General features: G+C 42.6%; 1 protein-coding gene across 1 annotated transcript; it reads left to right on the forward strand.

Annotated features, from left to right (window-relative positions):
- Positions 1 to 112: 112 nt before the first annotated feature.
- plaua (plasminogen activator, urokinase a) lies at positions 113 to 27,921 on the forward strand. Its single transcript, XM_084165048.1, has 11 exons — positions 113 to 219; positions 1,224 to 1,329; positions 1,520 to 1,580; positions 4,437 to 4,593; positions 13,224 to 13,321; positions 13,398 to 13,466; positions 13,673 to 13,847; positions 13,956 to 14,107; positions 14,227 to 14,367; positions 26,959 to 27,107; positions 27,455 to 27,921. The coding sequence occupies exons 2-11, from the start codon at positions 1,273 to 1,275 to the stop codon at positions 27,647 to 27,649; spliced, it is 1,254 nt and encodes a 417-aa protein (XP_084021174.1). The 5' UTR covers positions 113 to 219; positions 1,224 to 1,272; the 3' UTR covers positions 27,650 to 27,921.
- The last annotated feature ends 73 nt before the right edge of the window (positions 27,922 to 27,994 follow it).

Below are 27,994 nucleotides of genomic sequence, written 5' to 3' on the forward strand. Positions count from 1 at the left end.
ACCCCAGCCACTCCCCCTGCTGGTTTACTAAAGGAGGGAGCCTTGAGAGGGATGGCCAGACAGAGACATAATCAGATCCTGAGACAAAAAGAGCTGCAGAACATAATTCAAATCACAGGATCCTTCAGATTGACATTTAGACAGAACTCTAGGGCACAGACAGGAGACAGGAGACAGTAGCCAGTAGCCAACAGAGTAAAAAGGACTGAGCTGTGGAAGGTAAGCAGCAGATCTACTCTGGGTTTTTGTGTGTGTGTGTACCACGGGTGGACGGCTCATAATAATAGCCGGATCCGTGGAAATGGAATGGCATCAAACACATGGAAACCATGTGTTTGATGTATTTCATACCGTTCCACTAATTCTGCTCCAGCCATTACCACGAGTGGCTGGAACTACAACAAAGCGGATGTAACTACACCGTCAGGGGCATATTTAAGAAATGTATGATGATTGATTGTACATTAACAATATACTTATGCTGCAGCAAAGGCATTAGGTAAAAGTAACTAACTGTAGCACTTAATTTCCATTAGTTTTATAAAGGAGTTATGGATGTGGTGGATTCATATGGTTTATGGAATATGTGATAATAAGGGTTATGGATTATAGATTCATGACAGGAGGAGTGTTGGTGAGTCAGAGTTTATATAATCTCAAAGATTGGGATTCAGTCTGTGATACCGTACTTTCACAGGAACACAAGTTATGCTGTTCTTTTACATTGATACTGTAGTTTCCCACAAACACAGATATGATGTGCAGACGTTCTGTGTTCACACACAGTGTAGATATGATGTTGTAATTCAGTACTTTCACAAAGAGATGAGCCTTTATCATGTGGTCTTGGTCTTGAGATCACTCGAGACGGTCTTGGTGTTGTCATGGTCTTGATACACTGAGTCTTGCCACCAATGTTCTGGTCTGGTTCTTGGTCTCGGCACATGGTCTCAGACTTAAAAAACTATGGTATTGTCTATCAACTCATGTGGTCAAAACATACCGCTGAGTACCATCTCTTGTTAGTTATGTGACTAAGTAGGAGTGACACAACACAAATGAGCCAGGGTACCATTTTAAATGTGGAGGCTGGATGGGCAATGTTTAGGGAGAAAATGCGTTATGAGAATCAAAACCTCCAAATAAGGGAACAGAGTGTTTATTTCGGAGTGCTGTGTAAAAGCAGATGTTTTATTTCTAATTTCTGCAAAATGTTTTTTTAGAACAGAAAGCCCATTATAAAGACCCATATAAGGAGAAGAGGAAGCAAAGATGAACCTGTCACTCATCTTGTCGCTAGTTGCAACTGTCATCTCCAGCGCTGAAACGGTAAGCAGGAAGAGGAAATTGTTATCATAACTTCCTGTTGCTGTATTCACCATATGGCGCGAGGGAAGTAGGAGGATGGGCAGGCTTTAGTTCCTGCCAAGCACTAACACACACACCTTAGGAGAAGCTCAGTCCTGAAACCTGATCCTCTCTTTTTGGCCCTCTTTCTGTATATTTTCTGTCTATCTAGGTGTCAGTAGGTAGTTGGCCCTCGGCCAAACTGTTCCAGGCTGCAGAGGAAGTACGCAAAGGTGAGTTTGTTATCCTAACTCCATCTCATAGACTAAAGCCTGAGGGTTTTATGATATATTCATATATGTTACTATATAATCTATATGACCACCTGCTCATCGAACATCTCATTCTTAAATCATGGGCATTAATATGGAGTTGGTACCCCCTTTGCTGCTATAACAGCCTCCACTCTTCTGGGAAGGCTTTCCACTAGATGTTGGAACATTGCTGCAGGGACTTGCATCCATTCAGCCACGAGCATTAGTGAGGTCAGGCACTGATGTTGGGCGATTAGGCCTGGCTCGCAGTCGGCATTTCAATTCATCCCAAAGGCGTTCGAAGGGGTTGTTGAGGTCAGGGCTCTGTGCAGGCCAGTCAAGTTCTTCCACACCGATCTCGACAAGCCATTTCTGTATGGACCTCGCTTTGTGCACGGGGGAATTGTCATGCTGAAACAGGAATGGGCCTTCCCCAAAACTGTTGCCACAAAGTTGGGAGCACAGAATTGCCTAGAATGTCATTGTATGCTGTAGCATTAAGATTTCCCTTCATTGGAACTAAGGGGCCTAGCCCGAACCATGAAAAACAGCCCCAGATCATTATTCCTCCTCCACCAAACTTTACAGTTGGCACTATGCCAAACCCAGATTCATCCGTTAGACTGCCAGATGATGAAGGGTGATTCATCACTCCAGAGAACACGTTTCACTGCTCCAGAGTCAAATGGAGGCGAGCTTTACAACACTCAAGCCGACACTTGGCATTGTTGCTCCAAGATGTTTCCAAACGTTTCAAAATAACAGCACTTACATCTCTAGCAGGGCAGACATTTTACGAACTGACTTGTCATCTTATGACGATGCCACGTTGAAAGTCACTGAGCTCTTCAGTAACGCCATTCTACTGCCAATGTTTGTTTATGGAGATTGCATGGCTGTGTGCTTGATTTTATACACCTGTCAGCAACGGGTGTGGCTGAAATAGCAGAATCCACTAATTTGATGGGGTGTCCACATACTTCTGTATACAGTGCCTTTGGAAAGTATTCAGACCCCTTGACTTTTTCCACATTTTGTTACGTTACAGCCTTATTCTAAAATTGATTAAATAAATATTTTCCTCAGCAATCTACACACAACACCCCATAATGACTAAACGAAAACAGGTTTTTAGAAATTGTAGCAAATGTATTACAAATAAAAAACAGATACCTTATTTACATAAGTATTCAGACCCTTTGCTATGAGACTCGAAGTTGCATTCTGTTTCGATTGATCATCCTTGGTGTTTTTACAACTTCATTGGAGTCCACCTGTGGTAAATTCAATTGACTGGACATGATTTAGAAAGGCACACACCAGTCTATATAAGGTCCCGCAGTTGACAGTGCATGTCAGAGCAAAAACCAAGCCATGATGTCGAAGACAGGATTGTGTCGAGGCACAGATCTGGGGAAGGGTACCAAAAAATGTCTGCATCATTGAAGGTCCCCAAGAACACAGTGGCCTCCATCATTCTTAAATGGAAGAAGTTTGGAACCACCAAGACTCTTCCTAGAGCTGGCCGCCCGGCCAAACTGAGCAATCGAAGGAGAAGGGCCTTGGTCAGGGAGGTGACCAAGAACCCAACGGTCACTTTGACAGAGCTCTAGAGATCCTCTGTGGAGATGGGAGAACCTTCCAGAAGGACAACCATCTCTGCAGCACTCCACCAATCAGGCCTTTATGGTAGAGTGGCCAGACGAAAGCCACTCCTCAGTAAAAGGCACATGACAGCCCGCTTGGAGTTTGCCAAAAGGCACCTAAAGACTCTCAGACCATGAGAAACAAGATTCTCCGGTCTGACGAAACCAAGATTGAACTCTATAGCCTGAATGCTAAACATCATGTCTGGAGGAAACCTGCCACCATCCCTACGGTGAAGCATGGTGGTGGCAGCATCATGCTGTGGGGATGTTTTTAGCGGCAGGGACTGGGGTACTAGTCAGGATCGAGGCAAAGATGAACGGAGCAAAGTACAGAGAGATCCTTGATGAAAACCTGCTCCAGAGCACTCAGGACCTCAGACTGGGGCAAAGGTTCACCTTCCAACAGGACAATGACCCTAAGCACACAGCCAAGACAACGCAGGAGTGGCTTCGGGACAAGTCTCTGAATGTCATTTAGTGGCCCAGCCAGAGCCTAGACTTGAACCTGAACGAACATCTCTGGAGAGACCTGAAAATAGCTGTGCAGCACTGCTCCCCATCCAACCTGACAGAGCTTGAGAGGATCTGCAGAGAAGAATGGGAGAAACTCCCCAAATACAGGTGTGCCAAGCTTGTAGCGTCATACCAAGAAGACTCAATGCTGTAGTCGCCGTCAAAGGTGCTTCAACACAGTACTGAGTAAAGGGTCTGAATACTTATGTAAATGTTATATTTACGTTTTAATTTGTTTATAAATTAGCAAAAATGTCAGAAACTTTTTTTGCTTTGTCATTATGGGGTATTGTGTGTAGATTGATGAAGGGAAAAAACAATTTAATCAATTTTAGAATAAGGCTGTAACGTAACAAAATGTGGAAAAAGTCAAGGGGTCTGAATATTTTCTGATTACTTAAAATCCTTGAAAGTTTAGAAAATTCCGGTAGTTTAAGAAATTTACCGCTAACATTCCCTCCCTTTGCAACCCTATTTTTAGGTAATGCGTTCATATGCTAGTTGGAACTAGGAAACTCAGAAATTTTCAATTTGCTATCTGGTTGTAGTCATACACGTGCCACGTTCAACGAATCAGCAAGTCAGAAATGTCAGAGTTTCCTAGTTCCGACTAGCATGTGAACGTGGCGTAAGCCTTATTTTCCCTCCTTCATCTTGTCAATCTGTTTTGCAGTGAGGTCATCGGGAGAGTGTCAGGTTGGAGATGGAGGAAGTTACAGGGGTTTGGAGGCGGTGTCAGACAGAGGTCGCAGGTGTCTCCACTGGAACCGCTTTGAGAGGATCGGAGCCCACACGCTCTTTCTGGGACTGGGAACACATAACTACTGCAGGTATGCACACACACGCACCTACCTAAGTACGTACGCACACACACACACACACATTTTAAATACTTTATTTGAATCCACAAATCACATTACAGTCGAGATGGATTCAAACATTTCAAAGGACAAGGATATCTGGACACTTATGGATACAGATAGCACCTTCGTCTCCAGACAGCAAGGCTGCCCATGACTGTTGACATGGAGCAGTACTTCGCTAGCTGCTTTGCCTTTGTCTTATTCAGGCCTGCAATCTGAAGGCCACAACGTATTGTCAGCCTATGTACAGTGGGGAAAAAAAGTATTTAGTCAGCCTCCAATTGTGCAAGTTCTCCCACTTAAAAAGATGAGAGAGGCCTGTAATTTTCATCATAGGTACACGTCAACTATGACAGACAAATTGAGGAAAAGAAATCCAGAAAATCACATTGTAGGATTTTTAATGAATTTATTTGCAAATTATGGTGGAAAATAAGTATTTGGTCACCTACAAACAAGCAAGATTTCTGGCTCTCACAGACCTGTAACTTCTTCTTTAAGAGGGTCCTCTGTCCTCCACTCGTTACCTGTATTAATGGCACCTGTTTGAACTTGTTATCAGTATAAAAGACACCTGTCCACAACCTCAAACAGTCACACTCCAAACTCCACTATGGCCAAGACCAAAGAGCTGTCAAAGGATACCAGAAACAAAATTGTAGACCTGCACCAGGCTGGGAAGACTGAATCTGCAATAGGTAAGCAGCTTGGTTTGAAGAAATCAACTGTGGGAGCAATTATTAAGAAATGGAAGACATACAAGACCACTGATAATATCCCTCGATCTAGTGCTCCACGCAAGATCTCACCCCGTGGGGTCAAAATGATCACAAGAACGGTGAGCAAAAATCCCAGAACCACACGGGGGGACCTAGTGAATGACCTGCAGAGAGCTGGGACCAAAGTAACAAAGCCTACCATCAGTAACACACTACGCCGCCAGGGACTCAAATCCTGCAGTGCAAGATGTGTCCCCCTGCTTAAGCCAGTACATGTCCAGGCCCGTCTGAAGTTTGCTAGAGTGCATTTGGATGATCCAGAAGAGGATTGGGAGAATGTCATATGGTCAGATGAAACCAAAATAGAACTTTTTGGTAAAAACTCAACTCGTCGTGTTTGGAGGACAAAGAATGCTGAGTTGCATCCAAAGAACACCATACCTACTGTGAAGCATGGGGGTGGAAACATCATGCTTTGGGGCTGTTTTTCTGCAAAGGGACCAGGACGACTGATCCGTGTAAAGGAAAGAATGAATGGGGCCATGTATCGTGAGATTTTGAGTGAAAACCTCCTTCCATCAGCAAGGGCATTGAAGATGAAACGTGGCTGGGTCTTTCAGCATGACAATGATCCCAAACACACCGCCCGGGCAACGAAGGAGTGGCTTCGTAAGAAGCATTTCAAGGTCCTGGAGTGGCCTAGCCAGTCTCCAGATCTCAACCCCATAGAAAATCTTTGGAGTTGAAAGTCCGTGTTGCCCAGCGACAGCCCCAAAACATCACTGCTCTAGAGGAGATCTGCATGGAGGAATGGGCCAAAATACCAGCAACAGTGTGTGAAAACCTTGTGAAGACTTACAGAAAACGTTTGACCTGTGTCATTGCCAACAAAGGGTATATAACAAAGTATTGAGAAACTTTTGTTATTGACCAAATACTTATTTTCCACCATAATTTGCAAATAAATTCATTAAAAATCCTACAATGTGATTTTCTGGAAAAAGAAATCTCATTTTGTCTGTCATAGTTGACGTGTACCTATGATGAAAATTACAGGCCTCTCTCATCTTTTTAAGTGGGAGAACTTGCACAATTGGTGGCTGACTAAATACTTTTTTTCCCCACTGTACATTGCCAAGACTTCTGAATATCAGCACCACAATCTTGCACTGATAACGGCGGCTGTTCAGATGTGACACAATGGGCTGGTATTTCAGTAACTAATCAGCAAAGGCCTGCTCCATGAAAGAGTTAAAAAAGCAACCCACTTCCAAAATGAGCACACACACACAAACACACACACACATAGGCATTGTTGTGCACTGTTGGCATATAGATACTGTAAATGCGCACATATTTTTTTCTGGCCTAAAAATGTATTTTGTTTTCATTCACTTGAGTTCCATATCATTTATTGTGGCAAAACCTAAGAAGAATGGTTTTGTTCTGTTCATAAATATGGATTCCCCCTTTGAAGAAAGTGTAGAATTGCAGGAAATTGTTTAAATGTTTTATTTTATGATTTCTTTTGCAACCCCGCTTTCAGAAAAAGTCAGGCGCCCATGCACACATACACATCTATCATGATCTTACTGTCACTAGGGAACAGGAGTCACATGATGTGAGTGTGCATGTGCATGCGTTTTGTCATAAGGAAGTATGAGTGTGTTGTGTTCTCATCGTTGTCTGAGCTGATAATAGAGATTTAGGAAATAACTTCAAACCACAATCTCTACATCCTCTTCTGTAATTAGTAATTTCCCTGGGAATAGTTCAATGTTTACACAAATACGCCCTCCTCCTCGGATGCAGCACAAATGGCACCCTATTCTCTACATAGTGCACTTCTTTTGACAAGAGCCATATGGGTCAAAAGAAGTGCACTATATAGGGAATAGGGTGCCATTTGGGATGCAACCCTCGTCTCTCTCCATCTCCCCTAATGGAACTTGTGACTCTGTGACCAGTGGCGGTTCTAGACACATTTTACTAGGGGGGCCAAGGAGGGGCCAGTGTTTAATCAGGGGGGCACACATAAAAAAACTGGCAACACATGATATTCAAAGATTATAAACTTTATTTTACTTTAAAATCATATTACATTTATTATAACACGTATTTTGTACAAGAGTGCAGATGCAAGAGAGATAGTGCCATAAAAATGAAAAAATAAATAAATAAAAAAAAATTAAAAAGTACAGGGTACAAATACAGGGTTCATATTCAATGTGAACAAAACTCCAGGATACAACAAAGGGTACAACAATGTGCCATTTCCTATTTATGGAAGCCCCACTACTGTGGACAGTTGATTCCACATTTTGTTTTAAGAAAGAAAACTTTCTGAGTGATTTATAAACAAAACACACTACCCTGTATCCATTTAGGTAAAATAAACCAAATCAGAAAAGAAATTCAATTCAAAGAGGCTTTACTAGCATGACCATATTGACATACAGTATTGCTAAAGCACATAAACAGGGAAACGTGTTACACATTAACATCCAGTAGTCCAATAGGATGCAGACAATAAACATTAAGTTAACATTCGTTTAAAAGCAACAATCATGTCAACACAATGTAGCAATATGAACAACACTGATGGATATCAGCAACAACATGAAAACAAGAATATTACAGGTGTCTGTGTGTGTGTGTGTGTGTGTGTCTGTGTCTTTGTGTACTTCACTGTCAGTTGATGAGCAGGTGTACAAAAAAAGGCTTTACAACATATATGGGCAAGTCCATTTAGGACAGCACATTTCCACCATAGTTCACATTAGGAAAAAATGACAGCATGAATGCTCACTAAACAAACATATACTACATATACCTTTTTATACACATTTTTTTCCAGTAATTTTTTAAGAGTGAAAGGGAAGTAAGCAATCGCTCATCATAGGATCATACATATTTCAGTTACAATATTAGTTACAATATTAGTGTTAGTTAGATCATCATGTCAAAGCTGGACCTGCAAAGTCTGAACGACACAAGTGTGCAATGATTGGAGTGATTTTGTTTCTTTTTTTTCTTGCTTTGCTTGTTTTCAAAAGGAAAAATCATAGTTGGTAAAAAATAAAATAAACTTTCGTTGAAAGGTATCACACTGTATAATTTACAAATATCTAAAGAGGTTTAGTGGATGCCATAAAACATCTGTGGAGCTTGAAGATTTGTAGTACATAGATGTTTGGCAGAGATAATTCAAAAGAATGAAATCATAAACTCTATCTATCTATCGAGAGAGAGAGAGAGAGAGAGAGAGAGAGAGAGAGAGAGAGAGAGAAGTGTTTCCTTAGAGCAGTACATGCAGCAATCACTTAATGGAGTGATGTCATAATGGGCCACAAAACTTTGGGGATGTGGATGGAAAGTTACAGGCAGGAGAGGGGAACCAACAGAAGCAGGTCTTGAGACATGAGTTTGCCCCTTTTTGAAAACCTCTTGAGAGAGGATTGGTGGGATATATATACATACATACAAACATACATACACTCTAGTAGTGTGTGGAACTACTGGTACTGTGAGGAAAAAAAGATAGATGATGTAAAATGAAAAATAAAACAAGCTTCAGCTTCTTAAGACACGGTGGGTTCATCTAAGTAGACACATGTAACTTCATGTGGACACCAGACTGTCTTTGTCTACACATCTAACTTCATATGGACCCCAGACCGTCTCTGTTTACACATGTAACTTCATATGGACACCAGACTCTTTGTCTACACATGTAACTTCATATGGGCACCAGACTGTCTCTGTCTACACATGTAACTTCATATGGACACCAGACTGTCTTTGTTTACACATTTAACTTCATATGGGCACCAGACTGTCTCTGTCTACACATGTAACTTCATATGGACACCAGACTGTCTTTGTTTACACATTTAACTTCATATGGGCACCAGACTGTCTCTGTCTACACATGTAACTTCATATGGACACCAGACTGTCTCTGTCTACACATGTAACTTCATATGGACACCAGACTCTTTGTCTACACACGTAACTTCATGTGGACACCAGACTAACTCCATTCATTTTACCGGTGGTATTGAGAACAGATAAACCCACCGTGTCTTAAGAAGCTCAAGCTTGTTGTTTTATTGTTCATTATATCTCTTTTTCCTCACAGCGGCACTCATACGCTACTAGCGTATATATCATATAGATACACTACAGCAACAGGATACGGCGGTTGTGCTGTCTGGCAAAACGGTCCACAAATACATCAAGATCCAGAGCCTTGGCCCTTCTGGACTCTATGCTCAGGACACCAAGATCACTGAGTCTCTCATCACTAGTGGTGGACCGCAGGAAGGTTTTTATCAGTTTCAGTGTGGAGAAACTGCGTTCGCAAGAGGCTGAGCTTACAGGAAGGGTTACAGCAATCTTGCACAGTCTAAAGAGCTCAAAGAAAACTTCCCTGTATGGCTCAATAAAACAAACCAGCTCAACTGTACTGCATGGCTTTTTGACTTCACCACTCTGTATTTTTCTGTCCAAAACTCTCTTAAATTGATGGAGCTCATGCCCTAAATCATCAATGTCTGCATTATACAAACGGCCAAATGAAAAAACATTGCTCTCCTTTAAAAAGGTATCACTCTGGGGACTGAGAGACTGTATGCTTCTCATGAGCTCACAGTTTGTATTGGAGAAACGTCTGTTCAACTCATTGAGCATGCTGTCAATTACAGGATAGAAAAATGATGTGAGAAACATCTTTGTCATGTTCTACCTCCCTCTGACCAACAGTGCTTAGCGTGCAGTAGCCACTGAGTCTAGAGCTCAGCATTTTCTGACGTTTCGCCACTGACCTTGTTGCAGAATCACACTGCTCACAAATATTCAATGCTTCATCCCACAACTCATCAAAGAAAGACTCCTGCCTGTGGTCTTTCAATGTCAGGACTAAAGCATTTACTAAGTCAACAGCACTTGACAGATCAACAGTTTGTGACTGTAACATGTCAGACAATAGCTTTGTCTCCCCAAACAACTTACGCAGAGTAACAAGATGCACAACAAATTCTAGGTCAATTTGAGCAAGAAGACCTCGGGCCTCAACAGTTCTTTCACCATGACGTTCTTGAGCAATCTCTTGCAGTAGTCGTTTAAGGGCAGGTAGAGTGTCCATGATATTACGTAGGGCTAGAAATCGGCATGACCAACGTGTGTCGCTTAAACGTTGCAGCTCTCTGGTTCTGCCATACATTTCTCTTTGGAGAGACAGCCATTTTGGGTGCACATATGAGGAAGAAGTAAACATATAAAGACTCTGTAACAAAGAAAAAAACTCCTCCGTTTCTGGGACACTTTTGACTACATCAACTAACACTAAATTCAGACAATGAGCACTACAATGGACGTAGAAGGCAAATTTAGCCTGTTCTTTGATCCTTGCCTGAACCCCTGAATGCTTACCGCTCATAACGGCAGCGCCATCGTACGCTTGGCCTACGAGGTTATTTTTGTAGTCCAGGCCATAACGTTCCAGTAAGTGTACTATTTTTCCAGTAAGCCCTGCTGCATCTAACCTCTCTGCAGATTCAAAATGGAGAAAACTCTCCTTAATGGCCCCATTGTAATAGTACCTGAGTGTGAAGGACATCTGTTCTTTTTTTGAAATATCCTTTGTTTCATCTGCCATGACGCTAAAAACCTCACTTTTCTTCACTTCTTCTATGATTTCAGACCGAACCATTTCTGCCAAACAACCCAAAACCTCATTCTGGATGATCTTGCTTGTGTACTTTGCATTGTGAATGGAAGTTAATCTTCTCTTAACAAGTTGGTCGTGGTTAGCAACTGTGTTAAGAATTTCCCTAAAGTTTCCTTTGTTAGTGGACCCTTCAGATTCATCATGTCCTCTTTGTGCTATGTTTTGTGTAGCTGTAAGCAACAGCACTTCCCCAACTGTTTTAATGTATGCCTGATTTTCTTGTACTTGTTTAGTGTGTTCTTTGTCAAGGAGATCTGTTAGTGTTGCGTCAGTTCTAACAGCTCTTTGATAATCCCTCCATGCGATCATTGCACACTTGTGTCGTTCAGACTTTGCATGTAGTGAAAACCCTGCATTTCTCATAGTTGCCTTTTTCCAGTTTGTAAAACCAGGTGTTGAAACAAAAACGGTGTCTGGGGCATTTGGTGTGCTAAAATGTCTACATGCATAGCAACATGTAGAGTCCGTCATTACAGAATACTCAAGCCATGGATGAGTAGTGTACCAGTTTGGTCTGAAGCTTCGTCTTCTGTCCCCCATCAGTGTGGTTGGGAATATCTTCAAGTTCGGCTGTACTGGTACGTCATACTTAGACTTGCTGATATCTGAAGAAGATGGACAGTAAACATAGGGCACAACTACAACATTTATTTACTGTATATCTGCATGTATTTCAAAATGTAGGCAAAGTATTTACTTAAAAAAAAAACAGAGCCATATTGACACAAAAAAGAATTAACAGCAGAAAGCAGCATTTTAAGGACACCCAGCAGGCCTACCATTACATTGTAATTGCATTGCTTTGCAAATAGTAAGAACCTTCCTCATCACAAACCTGATGGTGCAGTACTTGATCCACATGGATCCACTTGCTGTCCCTCTGGCTGTTCATCTCTCTGTCCCTGTATGCTTTCTTCTTCATGCTTCTCACCCTCTTCTTCATTCTCCTCGCCCTCTTCTTCATTCTCCTCACCCTCTTCTTCATCCTCCTCACCCTCTTCTTCATCCTCCTCACCCTCTGGAATTTCCCTCTCTTTGTCAGACCCCTCACTTTCATCACATGCTGGCTCTCCCTCTTCCTCAACTTTCTCAAAACCTCGATTTGTTTCTCTCACTTTTTTGTTTGCTGGGGCAAAAAATGACTTTATGTCCCTTCCTCGTTTCATGATAACTATTAGAAGAAGAAAAAACGTAGGGGCATGCATTACATTTTGTTACCTAACCATCCCTCCCTACTTAACACTGGCAGATAACCTGTTGATTACTTTACTAAAAATGTATTTGTTATCGCGATGCAACAGCCAAGACGGATGAAGTTACGTGGTTAACATCACAACATTGTGTAGACCTAGCAAGGATAGCCTACTAACATTTGGATATTTGCTTCTGCTTCGATGAGTTTGATTAGATATGATTACATTTCTAAACAAATCGAGACCAGACATTTAAAAACTTGATTTGATTTATGTGTGAGGAACAAAAGGAACATGTAGGCTATGTGCAAGAACAACAAGTCACTTATGATATTAAATCGTTTTTCTTACCTTCGACTCCTGCAAATCGTAGCTCCTCTCGCAAATAGTAGTTGCTGAGCTCTCATTCACCGAAGCAGCACCACACGTGGCAGGCAGGCAGATGGCAGGATACAGTTTTTGGGTGCGCCACTCTAATTTACCCGTGTAGAACGTTGCCGTGTAGAGCGTTGCATTAGTTCCGCTTTTGGCGCTCGCGTGTAAAATAGTTATAAATTCATAATTTTTTATTTGGTCAGCACGGGGGGGCCACAGGGGTGGCCAGGGACATTTCCAGGGAGGCACGGGCCTCCCCCGGCCTCCGTGTAAAACCGCCACTGTCTGTGACTAAACCCACCCCCCCTACTATATGGGTCAGCATCTTTATTGTTTTCACCCAGCCCTCTGCAGATAAAGGAGAGGATATGAGGAAAGGGTAATTGTTTAGACTACTGAAATGCACCCAGACATTTTAGACCCCTTTACATTATGGTTCTTCTCAAGGTTTGTTCCATTCAGGGAAGATTTTCCTTGACACTGTCATCTCTACCAGCCTTGCTTTTTGATGGTTAGGCCTAGATTGCTGTGAAGCATATAAAAAAAATATGAACACCATTTGATTTGATTGATTGACAGGAACCCAGACCAGAGCTTGCGGCCGTGGTGCAGAGTGAGGAGAGGCAGGAAGATCGTCAGAGAGTTCTGTGACATCCCTCAATGTAATCCAGAGACTGGTGAGACACACACACAAACAGTTCTACGATTTAGTGGGCTGTAGGTTCTCAGGTTCTCATAGCTCTGTCCAAACAGGTTCTCCTACTGGTTCCCCAGGCAGTTCTTCAGAACCTAGAGCTCCTCGCTCCCCGCAGATGGACACAGGTGGGTTCTCCTTGCCCTGACCTCTAACCCTAACACCTAACCCTGACCCTATTCTATTTTTTACATGAGATTTAGTGTTGAAATGAAGTACAGTATGGACTGATGGATCTGTATAGTTCAGTACTGCTGAGGAAAGGGAGGAGAGTAAGAGCAGCAACGATATTGGCAGTGAGCGTATGTGTCTGTTTGTGTCTGTGTGTGTGTAGAGTCCACTTGTGGAGAGAAAGACGTAAAACGTTTTAAGGTGGTGGGCGGTGCGGTGGCGTCCGTAGAGTCCCAGCCATGGATGGCGGCCATTTTCCATCACGATCATTTCCAGTGTGGAGGCTCCCTCATCGCCCCCTGTTGGGTCCTCACTGCTGCTCACTGCTTCCCCGACGGGTATGTGTGTGTATGTGTGTGTGTGTGTGTGTGTGTGTGTGTGTGTGTGTGTGTGTGTGTGTGTGTGTGTGTGTGTGTTAATGTGTGTATTTTCTGTGTGTGTCGCAGTGAGACCACGTCAACTCGGAGTGTGTCAGTGTATCTGGGGAAGAGCAGCATCAATGAGAGCAACAGCATCAGAGAGCAGAAATTCATAGTAGAACAGCTGATTTTACACCAGGACTATAGTAACAACGCTGGGAACTACAACAATGATATAGGTACAGATCTGTGTGTGTGTGTATGTATAAATCATGTGTATATTTTGCAACCTTGATAAAGCTAAGGAGCAGTGATGATGTGTGTATGTATAACATGTGAGTGCATGTGTGTGTTTCAGCCCTGCTGAAGCTGCGGAGCAAGGATGGTGTGTGTGCGGTGCGAAGCAAATCAGTGCGGACGGTGTGTCTGCCCCCTCCTCTCACCATGCTGCCCCCGGGGGCCATCTGTAGCATTGCAGGATACGGCAAGACGAGAGAAGGTACGACCTCTAACTCCTAACCTCTGACCCCTAACCATAACCCATATGGTTCCTCCCGAGTGGCGCAGTGGTCTAGCTGTGCCACTAGAGATCCTGGTTCAAATCCAGGCTCTGTTGTAGCCGGCCGCGGCCGGGAGACCCATGGGGTGGCGCACAATTGGCCCAGCATCGTCCAGGGTAGGGGAGGGAATGGCCGGCAGGGATGTAGCTCAGTTGGTAGAGCATGGCGTTTGCAATGCCAGGGTTGTGGATTCGATTCCCACGGGGGGCCAGTATGAAAAATCTAATGATGTTTGCACTTACTAACTGTAAGTCGCTCTGGATAAGAGCGTCTGCTAAATGACTAAAATGTAATTGTTTACTGATGGCTTTAGCTTATACAGTGCCTTGTAAAAGTATTCATCCCCTTCGGCGTTTTTCCTATTTTGTTGCATTTCAACTTGTAATTTTAATGGATTTTTATTTGGATTTCATGTAATGGACATACACAAAATAGTCCAAATTGGTGAAGTGAAATGAAAAAGTGGTGCGTGCATATGTATTCACTCCCTTTGCTATGAAGCCTGTAGATAAGATCTGGTGCAACCAATTACCTTCAGAAGTCACATAATTAGTTAAATAAAGTCCACCTGTGGGCCGCCCACCAAAACTCACAGACCAGGCAAGGAGGGCATTAATCAGAGAGGCAACAAAGAGACCAAAGATAACAATGATGGAGCTGCGAAGCTCCACAGCGGAGATTGCAGTATCTGTCCATAGGACCACTTTAAGCCGTACACTCCACAGAGCTGGGCTTTACGGAAGAGTGGCCAGAAAAAAGCCATTGCTTAAAGAAAAAATAAGCAAACACGTTTGGTGTTCACCAAAAGGCATATGGGAGACTCCCCAAACATATGGAAGAAGGTACTCAAAATTGAGCTTTTTGGCCATCAAGGAAAACGCTATGTCTGGTGCAAACCCAACACCTCTCATCACCCCGAGAACACCATCCCCACAGTGAAGCATGGTGGTGGCAGCATCATGCTGTTGGGATGTTTTTCATCGACAGGGACTGGGAAACTGGTCAGAATTGAAAGAATGATGGATGGCGCTAAATATTATAAATACAGGGAAAATCTTGAGGGAAATCTGTTTCAGTTTTCCAGAGATTTGAGACTGGGACGGAGGTTCACCTTCCAGCAGGACAATGACCCTAAGCATACTGCTAAAGCAACACTTAAGTGGTTTAAGGGGAAACATTTAAATGTCTTGGAATGGCCTAGTCAAAGCCCTTAATCCAATTGAGAATCTGTGGTATGACTTAAAGATTGCTGTACACCAGCGAAACCCATCCAACTTGAAGGAGCTGGTGCAGTTTTGCCTTGAAGAATAGGCAAAAATCATAGTGACTAGATGTGCCAAGCTTATAGAGACATACCCCAAGAGACTTGCAGCTGTAATTGCTGCAAAAGGGGACTCTACAAAGTGTTGACTTTGGGGGGTTGAATAGTTATGCACGCTCAAGTTTTCAGTTTTTTTGTCTTATTTCTTGTTTGTTTCACCAAAACAAAAATGTTGCATCTTCAAAGTGGTAGGCATGTTGTGAAAATCAAATTATACAAACCCCCCAAAAAAATCCATTTTAATTCCAGGTTGTAAGGCAACAAAATAGGAAAAATGCCAAGGGGGTGAATAGTTTCGCAAGCCACTGTAGTTCTTAGTTTTCCTTTATAGACTATGAAGACAATTGCGATTCAGTCAAAATTACAAATTTTATCAAGCCAAGTCAACTAAATTTGCAATATTAGTTGAGTTGACTTCGACTCACAAAATGTCAAACCTTATTAAATCAACTTGAATCAGCTAAGAACTACGTGTTTACTTAGAAATTCACAACCAGGAAGTCAAATCAACTGAAGCAACATAACAGTAGTGTTGACGGAAAATGTCAAATTCAGATTACTTCAATTTATCTTTGGGGGACGGAGCTCATTAGAATAATACCCAGCATGCTTTGCAACAGTTCATTTTTGTTACATTTACATTTTGGTAATTGTCTGGAAAAGTGGGGTGTGCCCGACTACACAAGCAGCAATGAGTAAACACACAACAGAGTTCAAGTTTCAGATGCTTTTACTTTAGCTTTTAGTGTCTCTGGCGCTCTAGTCCACAAGCCGTTATGGCAAGAGGGTGGTTAAAGACCTGTAGACTCTTGCGGCAGTGTGGCCTCACTGGCAGAGTCTGTAACTCTCCTTCTGAGGAGTCTGCGGAAGAAGAGAGAAACCAAGTGAAAGTGGGCACGCTGTGTCTTCTTAACTGCTCCACTTGAGTGAGGTCCAGCCTGCACTTCTTCTTCTTCAGGTTTTATTGGTGAATCACAACCAACTGAGTTTGAGGCCGGTCACAACCTATCTATACCACTATATTCTCTTAACTAACCCTGAATTCCGAATAAAATAATTCCCTACAAACGTCACTACTCCCATCACCCCCACCCAAAATACCACCCACTCCCCATTCCCCTCCAACCTCTCTGACCCTGTCAAACAGCCTCTCCCTTTCTACGTCATATATTTCACAAAATAATAATACACGTTCAACCGTTTCCTCTACCACACAGCCATTACACATTCCAGTTCCATGTTTCCCTATCAATTTCAAAAATGAATTAAATCATGTATGCCCTAATCTCATCCTACAAAACATAACCTAGTCCCTTCCGTTCCCGTTATATGACACCTGTACAGATTTCCTTGTACTATAAAAATGTCTGCCCTAACTACTTTCATCCCATTGTCTCTGCCAGCAATCTAACCCATTTTTCAGAATCAATGTTTTAATTTCACCTCTACCCAACTGCACCTGTATATCCACAATATTATTTTCCACTGCTCATTTTGCTATTATAGCTACTATATCATCAATACAATTTCTTTGTAAGCCCAACAACAGCATAATTATTTCTAACCATAATCCTGACGTTCTGACTTTCCAGATCTTAAACGACACAAAGATCAATATGTGGTCTTGTATAAAACCACAGTGGCACATTTCCTATTGCCACGGATGGCCCTATTACAATATCTCTTAGTCCATATTCATCAACACTTTTTCCAATCTCTTGGCCAAAACACCTCTTTTCATATCATTCAAATTCCCAGAAGTCTTCCAATACTGTTAGTATAGGATGATCTACCATACTACCCTTCAGTCTTGCCCAGTATGCCAGGGGTAGTTTAACTCTTCTAAGGGATAGTGGCATTTCTCCAGTATCTACTTGTAAAGCCTCAACCGATGTAGTTTAAGAAGCACCATCCTGAGTGCCCTCGCTTGCATCCGATCAAGGCGCAACAGCGATTTAAAAGCTGCAGAACCATATACAAAGCACCCATAATCTATGGACGATCTCATCAAAGTACGATAAATATTCAGTAAAGATTGCCTATCTGCCCCCCAATCATGCCCAACTATTGTCCTCATAAGACTTAATACTTTCTTACATTTAGTCTCAATACATGTAATATGATGTCTCCATGTAAGCTTTTCATCAAACCATAGCCCCAAATACTTAAATTATGTTACAATTTCCATCCGTTCTCCATATAATTGAACAATATTTTTGTTAGCGAACAACATGTGGCAAGATTTAGATAAAGATAACTAGAAACCCAATGATAAGGACCATTCCTCTACTGCTACAACTGCACCTTGCATTTTCTCTATTCCATAAGGAATATTCCTTCCCCTTTTCCAAATGGCACCATCATCTGCATATAACGCAGCCCCTATACCCTGTCCAATATCCCCAAAGATATCATCAACGTGAATAAGATAGGACTAATAGAACTACCCTGTGGAGTTCCATTTTTCACCTCATATTCTCTTGATAACTCCGATCCCACCCTTACCTAGAAAGTTTGGTCAAACAAGAACCATAATCCAGTTATACATTCTCCCACTAATACCCATTCCATTCAATTTAATCAGTAGACCTTCCCTTCACATTATATCAAATGCTTTTTCAATATCAAAATGTACTATTGACATCACTTCCTGCATTGCCAAAGCTTTGATCACCTAAGTACTAACTTTAACTAATGCATCAAGAGTAGTCCTTCCTTTTCTGAATCCACTCTGGTATGGACTTAATAGACCACTAAGTTCCAGATAATACATCAATCTTCCTACAATTAACTTTTCCATTAATTTACAGAAATGTGATGTAAGTGCAATAGGTCTATAACTAGCAGGACTGGATGAATCTTTACCAGGCTTCACAAAAGGCAAAACCACAGTACGTTTCCATCCTGATGGTAGCACTCCTGTCCTCCATATTTTGTTAAATAAACTCAAAATCTTTCCCAGAACTTCTGTAGGCAGATGCTTAAACATAATGTAGCATAATCGATCCTCACCTGGAGCAGTGCAACCACACCCCTCCAAAGCCCTTGTTATTTCAAAATATGGTGAATTCAGCATCCAGTGATTCTCCAGAATCACACTTCTTACGGTATACATCTTCATGCATTCTTAACTTTTCTTCCTTACATATTTTACATACATCACTTAGATTGTCAACTTTATGCACTGCTGCAAAAGCTCTTCCCAGATCGTCTGCTTTTTCTTTGTTTGAAACAGCCATAACATTTTCCTCAACTAACACAGGTATCTGTACTGTCTTTCCTTTCCCCATCATCCGCTTTAACATTTTCCACACATCCCCCAGTTGTTTCCCTTCCTATAGAAGAACAGAATTCCCACCATGCACCATTCTTTGCGTTCTTAATTACTTTCCTAGCCAACACTCTCTTTCTCTGAAAGACTATCATGCTATCAAATGTCAAATTATTCTTCAAACTTTTAAAAGTATTATCACGATCATTGATGGCCTTATTACAGTGAGGGAAAAAAAGTATTTGATCCCCTGCTGATTTTGTACGTTTGCCCACTGACAAAGAAATGATCAGTCTATAATTTTAATGGTAGTTTTATTTGAACAGTGAGAGATAGAATAACAACAACAAAATCCAGAAAAACGCATGTCAAACATGTTATAAATTGATTTGCATTTTAATGAGGGAAATAAGTACACTCTTAATGGGAGTGCTCCTAATCTCAGGTTGTTACCTGTATAAAAGACACCTGTCCACAGAAGCAATCAATTAATCAGATTCCAAACTCTCCACCATGGCCAAGACCAAAGAGCTCTCCAAGGATGTCAGGGACAAGATTGTAGACCTACACAAGGCTGAAATGGGCTACAAGACCATCGCCAAGCAGCTTGGTGAGAAGGTGACAAAAGTTGGTGCGATTATTCGCAAATGGAAGAAACACAAAAGAACTGTCAATCTCCCTTGGCCTGGGGCTCCATTCAAGATCTCACCTCGTGGAGTTGCAATGATCATGAGAACGGTGAGGAATCAGCCCAGAACTACACGGGAGGATCTTGTCAATGATCTCAAGGCAGCTGGGACCATAGTCACCAAGAAAACAATTGGTAACACACTACGCCGTGAAGGACTGAAATCCTGCAGCGCCCGCAAGGTCCCCCTGCTCAAGAAAGCACATATACAGGCCCGTCTGAAGTTTGCCAATGAACATCTGAATGATTCAGAGGAGAACTGGGTGAAAGTGTTGTGGTCAGATGAGACCAAAATCAAGCTCTTTGGCATCAACTCAACTCGCCGTGTTTGGAGGAGGAGGAATGCTGCCTATGACCCCAAGAACACCATCCCCACCGTCAAACATGGAGGTGGTAACATTATGCTTTGGGGGGTTTTTTCTGCTAAGGGGATAGGACAACTTCACAGCATCAAAGGGACGATGGACGGGGCCATGTACCGTCAAATCTTGGGTGAGAACCTCCTTCCCTCAGCCAGGGCATTGAAAATGGGTTGTGGATGGGTATTCCAGCATGACAATGACCCAAAACACACGGCCAAGGCAACAAAGGAGTGGCTCAAGAAGAAGCACATTAAGGTCCTGGAGTGGCCTAGCCAGTCTCCAGACCTTAATCCCATAGAAATTCTGTGGAGGGAGCTGAAGGTTCGAGTTGCCAAACGTCAGCCTCGAAACCTTAATGACTTGGAGAAGATCTGCAAATAGGAGTGGAACAAAATCCCTCCTGAGATGTGTGCAAACCTGGTGGCCAACTACAAGAAACGTCTGACCTCTGTGATTGCCAACAAGGGTTTTGCCACCAAGTACTAAGTCATGTTTTGCAGAGGGGTCAAATACTTATTTCCCTCATTAAAATGCAAATCAATTTATAACTTTTTTGACATGCATTTTTCTGGATTTTTTTGTTGTTATTCTGTCTCTCACTGTTCAAATAAACCTACCATTAAAATTATAGACTGATCATGTCTTTGTAAGTGGGCAAACTTACAAAATCAGCAGGGGATCAAATACTTTTTTCCCTCAATGTTTCAGTCCACCAACTATCTTTCGTCTATCATCCCCCCTCTTATTGGAATAGCCAATGAGGCAGCATCCAATATGACTGAATTCACAGATGCAGCACAGTCTTCTACCAACCCTTCCATTGACAATTTATGACTCTCCTTTTCACACAGTGTAAAAAAGTTCCCATTTTGCTTTGTCAAAGCACCAACTTGAAACCAGTTCCCTTTTCTGAAAACATACGTCAAGATCTATGTTGCACATGACTGGGAAATGATCACTGCCTACTGTGGATTCTATCTTCACATCCCACTCACATATACCAGCAATGGAGGAGGACACCAATGTAAGATCTAAACATGACAATGTACCTCTAGTCACATTTACCCGTGTCCCCCGACCATAATTTATACAAGCTAGTCCCCTCCGCTCCATAAAATCTTCAACCACTCTCATTGGCATCTGTTGTATTGCTGCCCCACAAGCTGTTATGCGCATTGAAATCTCCACACCATATTTCCTTATCACCTTTACTGGTTTTCACAACTATGTCTAATTCAGATACAGAGATGGGTTTACAAGGATTATAGTAATAGTAAAGATGGCGCCGACAGACATGTCAACTCTGCTTCTAGCTCCTAAGCAACTTTCCAGTATTTTGTTTTTTTTGTGTGTTAGTTCTTACATTATTAGCCCAGAACGTTTTTTGTGTTATTACATACAGCCGGAAATAACTTTTGGATATCAGACCGGTGGTAACTCACCAGCATTACGACCAGAAATACAACTTTCCTGAATTTGATCCTTTGTTTCGTACCCCCCAAGGGCAATTGAACTTATCCCAGAGGCTGCTCCAAGATGCCGCCGGCGGAGAAGATGTATTCGGAGTGGACTTCTAGTCTGACTCAGGAGGCATGCACACCATCCACCGCTTCTGAGTATATTACTCACTAATGTTCAGTCCCTGGACAATAAAGTAGACGAGCTCAGGGCGAGGATCTCCTTCCAGAGAGACATCAGGGACTGTAACATACTCTGTTTCACAGATTTCATGGCTCTCTCCGGATATACTGTCCCCGTCCATACAGCCAGCTGGGTTCTCAGTACATCGCGCAGACAGGAATAAAGAATTCTCCAGGAAGAAGAAAGGCGGTGGTGTATGTTTCATGATTAACTACTGTCCGTATTACCTCCCAAGAGAATTCTCTTCGGTTATAGTCACAGCCATGTATATTCCCCCTCAAGCCGATACCACGACGGCCCTCAAGGAACTACACTGGACTTTGGGCAAACTGGAAACCACATATCCTGAGGCCGCATTTATTGTAGCTGGGGATTTTAACATAGCAAATTTGAGGAAAACACTGCCTGTAGTACTCACACTTCAAAAACTCTCGACCATTGTTACTCTCCCTTCTGGGATGGATACAAGGCCCTCCCCGCCCTCCCTTCGGCAAATCAGATCACGACTCCATACTGCTCCTTCCTTCCTATAGGTAGAAACTCAAACAGGAAGTATACGTGCTAAAGTCTATTCAACGCTGGTCTGACCAATCGGAATCCATGCTTCAAGATTGTTTTCATCACGCGGAATGGGATATGTTCGTATACACAGACATGGTGACTGAGTTCATCAGGAAGTGTATAGGGGATGTTGTTCCCACTGTGACTATTAAAACCTACCCAAACCAAAAACTGTGGATAGATGGCAGCATCCGTTCAAAACTGAAAGTGCGAACCATCGCATTTAACCACAGCAAGGTGACTGGGAATATGGTCGAATACAAACAGTGTAGTTATTCCCTCCATAAGGCATTCAAACAGGCAAAATGTCAGTACAGAGACAAAGTGGAGTCACAATTCAACGGCTCAGACACGAGACATATGTGGCAGGGTATACAGACAATCACAGATTACATAGGGAAAACCAGCCACGTCGCAGACATCGACGTCTTGCTCCCGGACAAGCTAAACACCTTCTTCGCCCGCTTTGAGGATAACACAGTGCCACTAACGCGACCCACCCTCAAGGACTTTGGGCTCTAATTCTCCATGGCCGACGTGAGTAAGACATTTAAGCGTGTTAACCCTCGCAAGGCTGCTGGCCCAGACGGCATCCCTAGCCGCGTCCTCAGAGCATGCGCAGACCAGCTGGCTGGAGTGTTTACAGACATATTCAATCTCTCCCTTTCCCAGTCTGCTGTCCCCACTTGCTTCAAGATGTCCACCATTGTTCCTGTACCCAAGAAAGCAAAGGTAACTGAACTAAATGACTATCGCCCTGTAGCACTCACTTCTGTCATCATGAAGTGCTTTGAGAGGCTAGTTAAGGATCATCCACCTTACCTGACACCCTTGACCCACTTCAATTTGCATACCGCCCCAATAGATCCACAGACGATGCAATCGCCATCGCATTGCACACTGCTCTATCCCATCTGGACGAGGAATACCTATGTAAGAATGTTGTTCATTGACAATAGCTCAGCCTTCAACACCATAGTACCCTCCAAGCTCATCATTAAGCTCGGGGCCTTGGGTCTGTACCCCACCCTGTGAAACTGAGTTCTTGATTTCCTGACGGGCCGCCCCAAGGTGGACAAGGTAGGAAACAACACCTCCACTTCGCTGATCCTCAACACAGGGGCCCCACAAGGGTGCGTGTTCAGCCCCCTCCTGTACTCCCTGTTCACCCATGACTGCGTGGCCACGCACGCCTCCAACTCAATCATCAAGTTTGCAGACGATACAACAGTAGTATGCTAGATTACCAACAATAACGAGAGCCTACAGGGAGGTGGTGAGAGCCCTGGCGGAGTGTCCCTCCAGGACACCTTCAGCACCCAATGTCACAGGAAGGCCAAAAAGATGATCAAGGACATCAACCACACGAGCCACGGCCTGTTCACTCCGCTATCATCCAGAAGGCGAGGTCAGTACAGGTGCATCAAAGCTTCTATCTCAAGGCCATCCGACTGTTAAAAAGCCATCACTAGCCATCTGCCACCCGGTTACTCACAGTGGTGGAAAAAATACCCAATTGTCATACTTGAGTAAAAGTAAAGATACCTTAATACTGTACTCCTGAGTGGCGCAGTGGTCTAAGGCACTGCATCGCAGTGCTAACTGTGCCACTAGAGATGCCCTGTAGCACTCACTTCTGTCATCATGAAGTGCTTTGAGAGGCTAGTTTTTTTTATGTACCAACACCCAGACATATTTTACAAATGAAGCATTTGTGTTTAGTGAGTCCGCCAGATCATAGGCAGTAGGGATGACCAGGGTTGTTCTCTTGATAAGAACTTTCGTGTGTCGAATCCAGGCTCTGTCGCCGCCGGCCGCGACCGGGAGACTCATGGGCGGCGCACAATTGGCCCAGCGTCGTCCAGGGTAGGGGAGGTTAATGGCCGGCAGGGATGTAGCTCAGTTGATAGAGCATGGCGTTTGCAATGCCAGGGTTGTGGGTTCGATTCCCACGGGGGGCCAGTATAAAAAAAAAAATGTATTCACTAACTGTAAGTCGCTCTGGATAAGAGCGTCTGCTAAATGACTAAAATGTAAATGTTAATAGGAAATGACTCAAGTAAAAGTGAAAGTCACCCAGTAAAGTACTACTTGAGTAAAAGTCAAAAAGTATTTTGTTTTAAATATCAAAAGTAAATGTAATCGCTAAAATATACTTAAGTATCAAAGGTAAAAGTAAAAGTATAAATCATTTCAAATTCCTTATATTAAGCAAACCAGACGGCACCATTTTTTTTTTTTTTTTTTATGTACCAACACCCAGACATATTTTACAAATGAAGCATTTGTGTTTAGTGAGTCCGCCAGATCATAGGCAGTAGGGATGACCAGGGTTGTTCTCTTGATAAGAACTTTTGTGTGTCAGGATAAATGTATGGAGTAAAAAGTACATTATTTTCTTTAGGAATGTAGTGTAGTAAAAGTTCTCAAAAATATAAATAGTAAAGTAAAGTACAGATACCCCAAAAAACGACTTGAGTAGTATTTTAAAGTATTTTTAGTTAAGTACTTTACACAACTGGTTACTCAACCCTGCACCTTAGAGGCTGCAGCCCTATGTACATAGACATGGAATCAGTTTCACTAATTTCATATGTATATACTGTATTCTACTGTATTTTAGTCAATGCCACTCCGACATTGCTCGTCTTAATATTTATACATTCTTTTACTTTTAGATTTGTGTGTATTGTTGTGAATTGTTAGATACTACTGCACTTGTTGGAGCTAGGAACACAAGCATTTCGCTACACCAACAATAACATCTGCTAAATATGTGTATGTGACCAATAACATTTGATTTTGATATTACCCCCTTCTCTACACATCTCCACTGCCACACATTCATGTTCTTTAAAACCATTAATCGCTCTATGTGCTACACCTACTTTAAAAAATGTAGTACACCCACCACCCGAACCCTCTATTCTATCACTTCCGCGATAAACCCAGGTATAATATAATCCAATTGAGGTTTAAGCCATGTTTCTTGTATAAACACCACACCCGGTAAAACATCTAAATGATGTATACACTTCATAAATATTTGTCCATTGGCTATCAAACCCTAGCGTCCCATTGAACAACAAGTACACCATAATACTATTTATCATTATTTGAATTTTGGTTCAGCATCCGATGTATCATTTCTACCGTAACTTCAGAAATCCCCAGAATATCTTTGGCTGCCTTCACTACTTATTTTATTTGTGCAGTCCTGCTCTTATGTGTAGCAGTTGCCCTACACATGAAGGCCAAAAAGTCTACACGATATACTACCATGGATTCTCTCTGTAATCGAGAATTTCTGCTCGCATATCACATTAACGATTGTCTGAGGTTCCACAGGCCTCCTCGGAGCGGCCACTATGTGCCGATTGTTGTATCTGGAGTATTTTGAACACTAGGTTTGTTTTTCACTTTCCGAACAGCCTCAGCATAGGATACGTTGTTTGTAATTTTGTTCCTCTGCGCTTCCATGGCTTTCTGTTGTACTTCACATCCTCCATATGCTGCACTATGTTCTCCATCAAAGTTACATTTAACTTAAACATCGGGCCCACATTTTCCATACTCGTGATCCCCACCACACTTTGCACATCTCATTATACCTTTGCATACATTTGCAAAATGCCCCATCCGTTGGCACTTAAAGCACCGAAGTGGATGGGGCACATACTCTCTAACGGGATAATTGAGTTATCCTAGCTGCACCATTTTCGGCAGGTTCCCCTGAAATTATAACAGTACAGTTGTAGTGTAACAATACAGTTGTAGTGTCCACCCGACTGCCACTCTTGTTGCTTTTCATCCTTTTCACGTCAATAACTTTTCCTCCTTTCAGGGAATCCTTAACTTCTTCCATGGTAATTCCCAATGGCATCCCAGCAATTACGCCTCTCATTTTAGACATAGCACCGGGAATGTGACATTTCACCCAAACCCCATGTATTGAGTTAAACTTCAAAACTTTCTCCTGCTGAATTTGACTTTTTGCGATCAGGACCTTCCCATAACCCAGCGGTTTGGCATCCTTAATCACCCCAATCTCTTACCTAATTGCTTTTGTTAAATGCAATGGATGTAAGTACTTATTTGCTGGTTCTGAGAACACTACCATAACTTTATACTCCAACCTCTTTGTCTAGAGTAGTCCTGCGCTTTACAGGTCTACACTCAACACTACTCATTGTTTCTCCAGCAGTATTCATCCCTCCATCACCCTCATTGTGATTTCTCTCACTCCTGTTCCTCCTATTTACAACAGGTGCAAATAGATGATCATCACTGGTTTTATCAACATTATCAATATCAATTACCCTAATGCTACCATCCGAACTAATTTGTCAAAACAACTTGAGTAGCTTTGTTAGGACAACTAAAATCATCAGTTGAAGGACACTGATTTGACTAAAAGTACAGTATCAAGTTCACTCAACAAGTTATTAAATCCAAATTTGTCAGTTCCACTTACTTTACTAGGTTTAAGTAACTTTAGATTAAGTTAACTCAACATGAAATCTAGATTTTACTTGGCATAACATTTTAAAGCAGCCAGGTCACAAATGTTTTTTAAGTTTACTCAATAAATATTTTTTTACAGTGTAAGTTTAACATCTTAAATATGTTGTAACAATATGGAATAATATTTTGTGTGTTGCTAACTGTACATTTGTTTGTGTTTAGGAGCGTGGCAGTACTCGCAGTACCTCCGCGAGGCAAAGGTGGCGCTGATGTCCCAAAGTGTCTGTAAGCGCGAGGAATACTATGGAAACCTTATCACAAACAACATGTTCTGTGCCGGGAGTCCTGACTGGAAAACTGACTCCTGCCAGGTACGTGTTTGTGTTTGTGTTGTGTGTGTGTGTGTGTGTGTGTGTGTGTGTGTGTGTGTGTGTGTGTGTGTGTGTGTGTGTGTGTGTGTGTGTGTGTGTGTGTGTGCGCGCGTGTGTGTGCAGCGGATGAGTCTGGTTCATGGTTGCTCAAGGTCTCGTGATGAGGTAGCCCTGCCTGTGACTTCATAATCAGTGTCAGCCCCAGCCAGAGAATTTCCTCTTGGTCTAATGGTTAAGACATTGGTTCCTCCCGTGGGGGACCCGGGTTGATATCCTGTGTGTTTGTTTGTGTGCGTTTGTGTGTGCACTTTATAAAGTGTATGTTAACAGTTCTCTCCTGTCTGCAGGGTGACTCTGGCGGTCCGTTGGTGTGTGAAGTGTTGGGCCGTGTGTTTGTGTTCGGTGTGGTGAGCTGGGGGGATGGGTGTGCTCGCAAGAACAAACCGGGGGTCTACACCCGCATCACCAACTACAACACCTGGATCTCACAGAAAACGGGGCTCCCCGCCTACACCACAGGGGCCATGTACCCCCAGAAATAACCCCCAACATCTGATCCCTGACCCTTCAATGCAGGGGCTATGTTGCTTTAGAAATAAAGCTGTTGTAAGCGGAGTTAGCTCGCTCTGGCCAAAAGTAGGGCCCCATATAGTGAATAGGGTGCCTTTTAGTTTTGCACTATAATAGGGTGCAATTTCAGGAGGGCCAGAGCGAGCTAACTCCGCTTACAACAGCTTCCTGTGATGGTGCATTCAGACATTTGCAGCTTAATCCAAGCTGCTTTCACAGCTGAACAAGACCTAGAGAACATACAGGTAATTGTTTAGTGTAAATATAAAAGTTATACTGTATTTAACTGCTATATTATCAAACTACTACATATCTAC

The sequence above is a fragment of the Coregonus lavaretus genome (assembly GCF_964263955.1).
Source record: "Coregonus lavaretus genome assembly, chromosome: 1".
NCBI lineage: Eukaryota > Metazoa > Chordata > Actinopteri > Salmoniformes > Salmonidae > Coregonus > Coregonus lavaretus.

Excerpts from the sequence above, each read along its gene's own strand:
- plaua (XM_084165048.1), top strand. The coding sequence starts at position 1,273 with ATGAACCTGTCACTCATCTTGTCGCTAGTTGCAACTGTCATCTCCAGC. Across the intron at positions 13,467-13,672 it reads CTCCCCGCAGATGGACACAG|AGTCCACTTGTGGAGAGAAA; the intron begins GTGGGTTCTCCT and ends GTGTGTGTGTAG. Across the intron at positions 14,368-26,958 it reads ATACGGCAAGACGAGAGAAG|GAGCGTGGCAGTACTCGCAG; the intron begins GTACGACCTCTA and ends GTTTGTGTTTAG.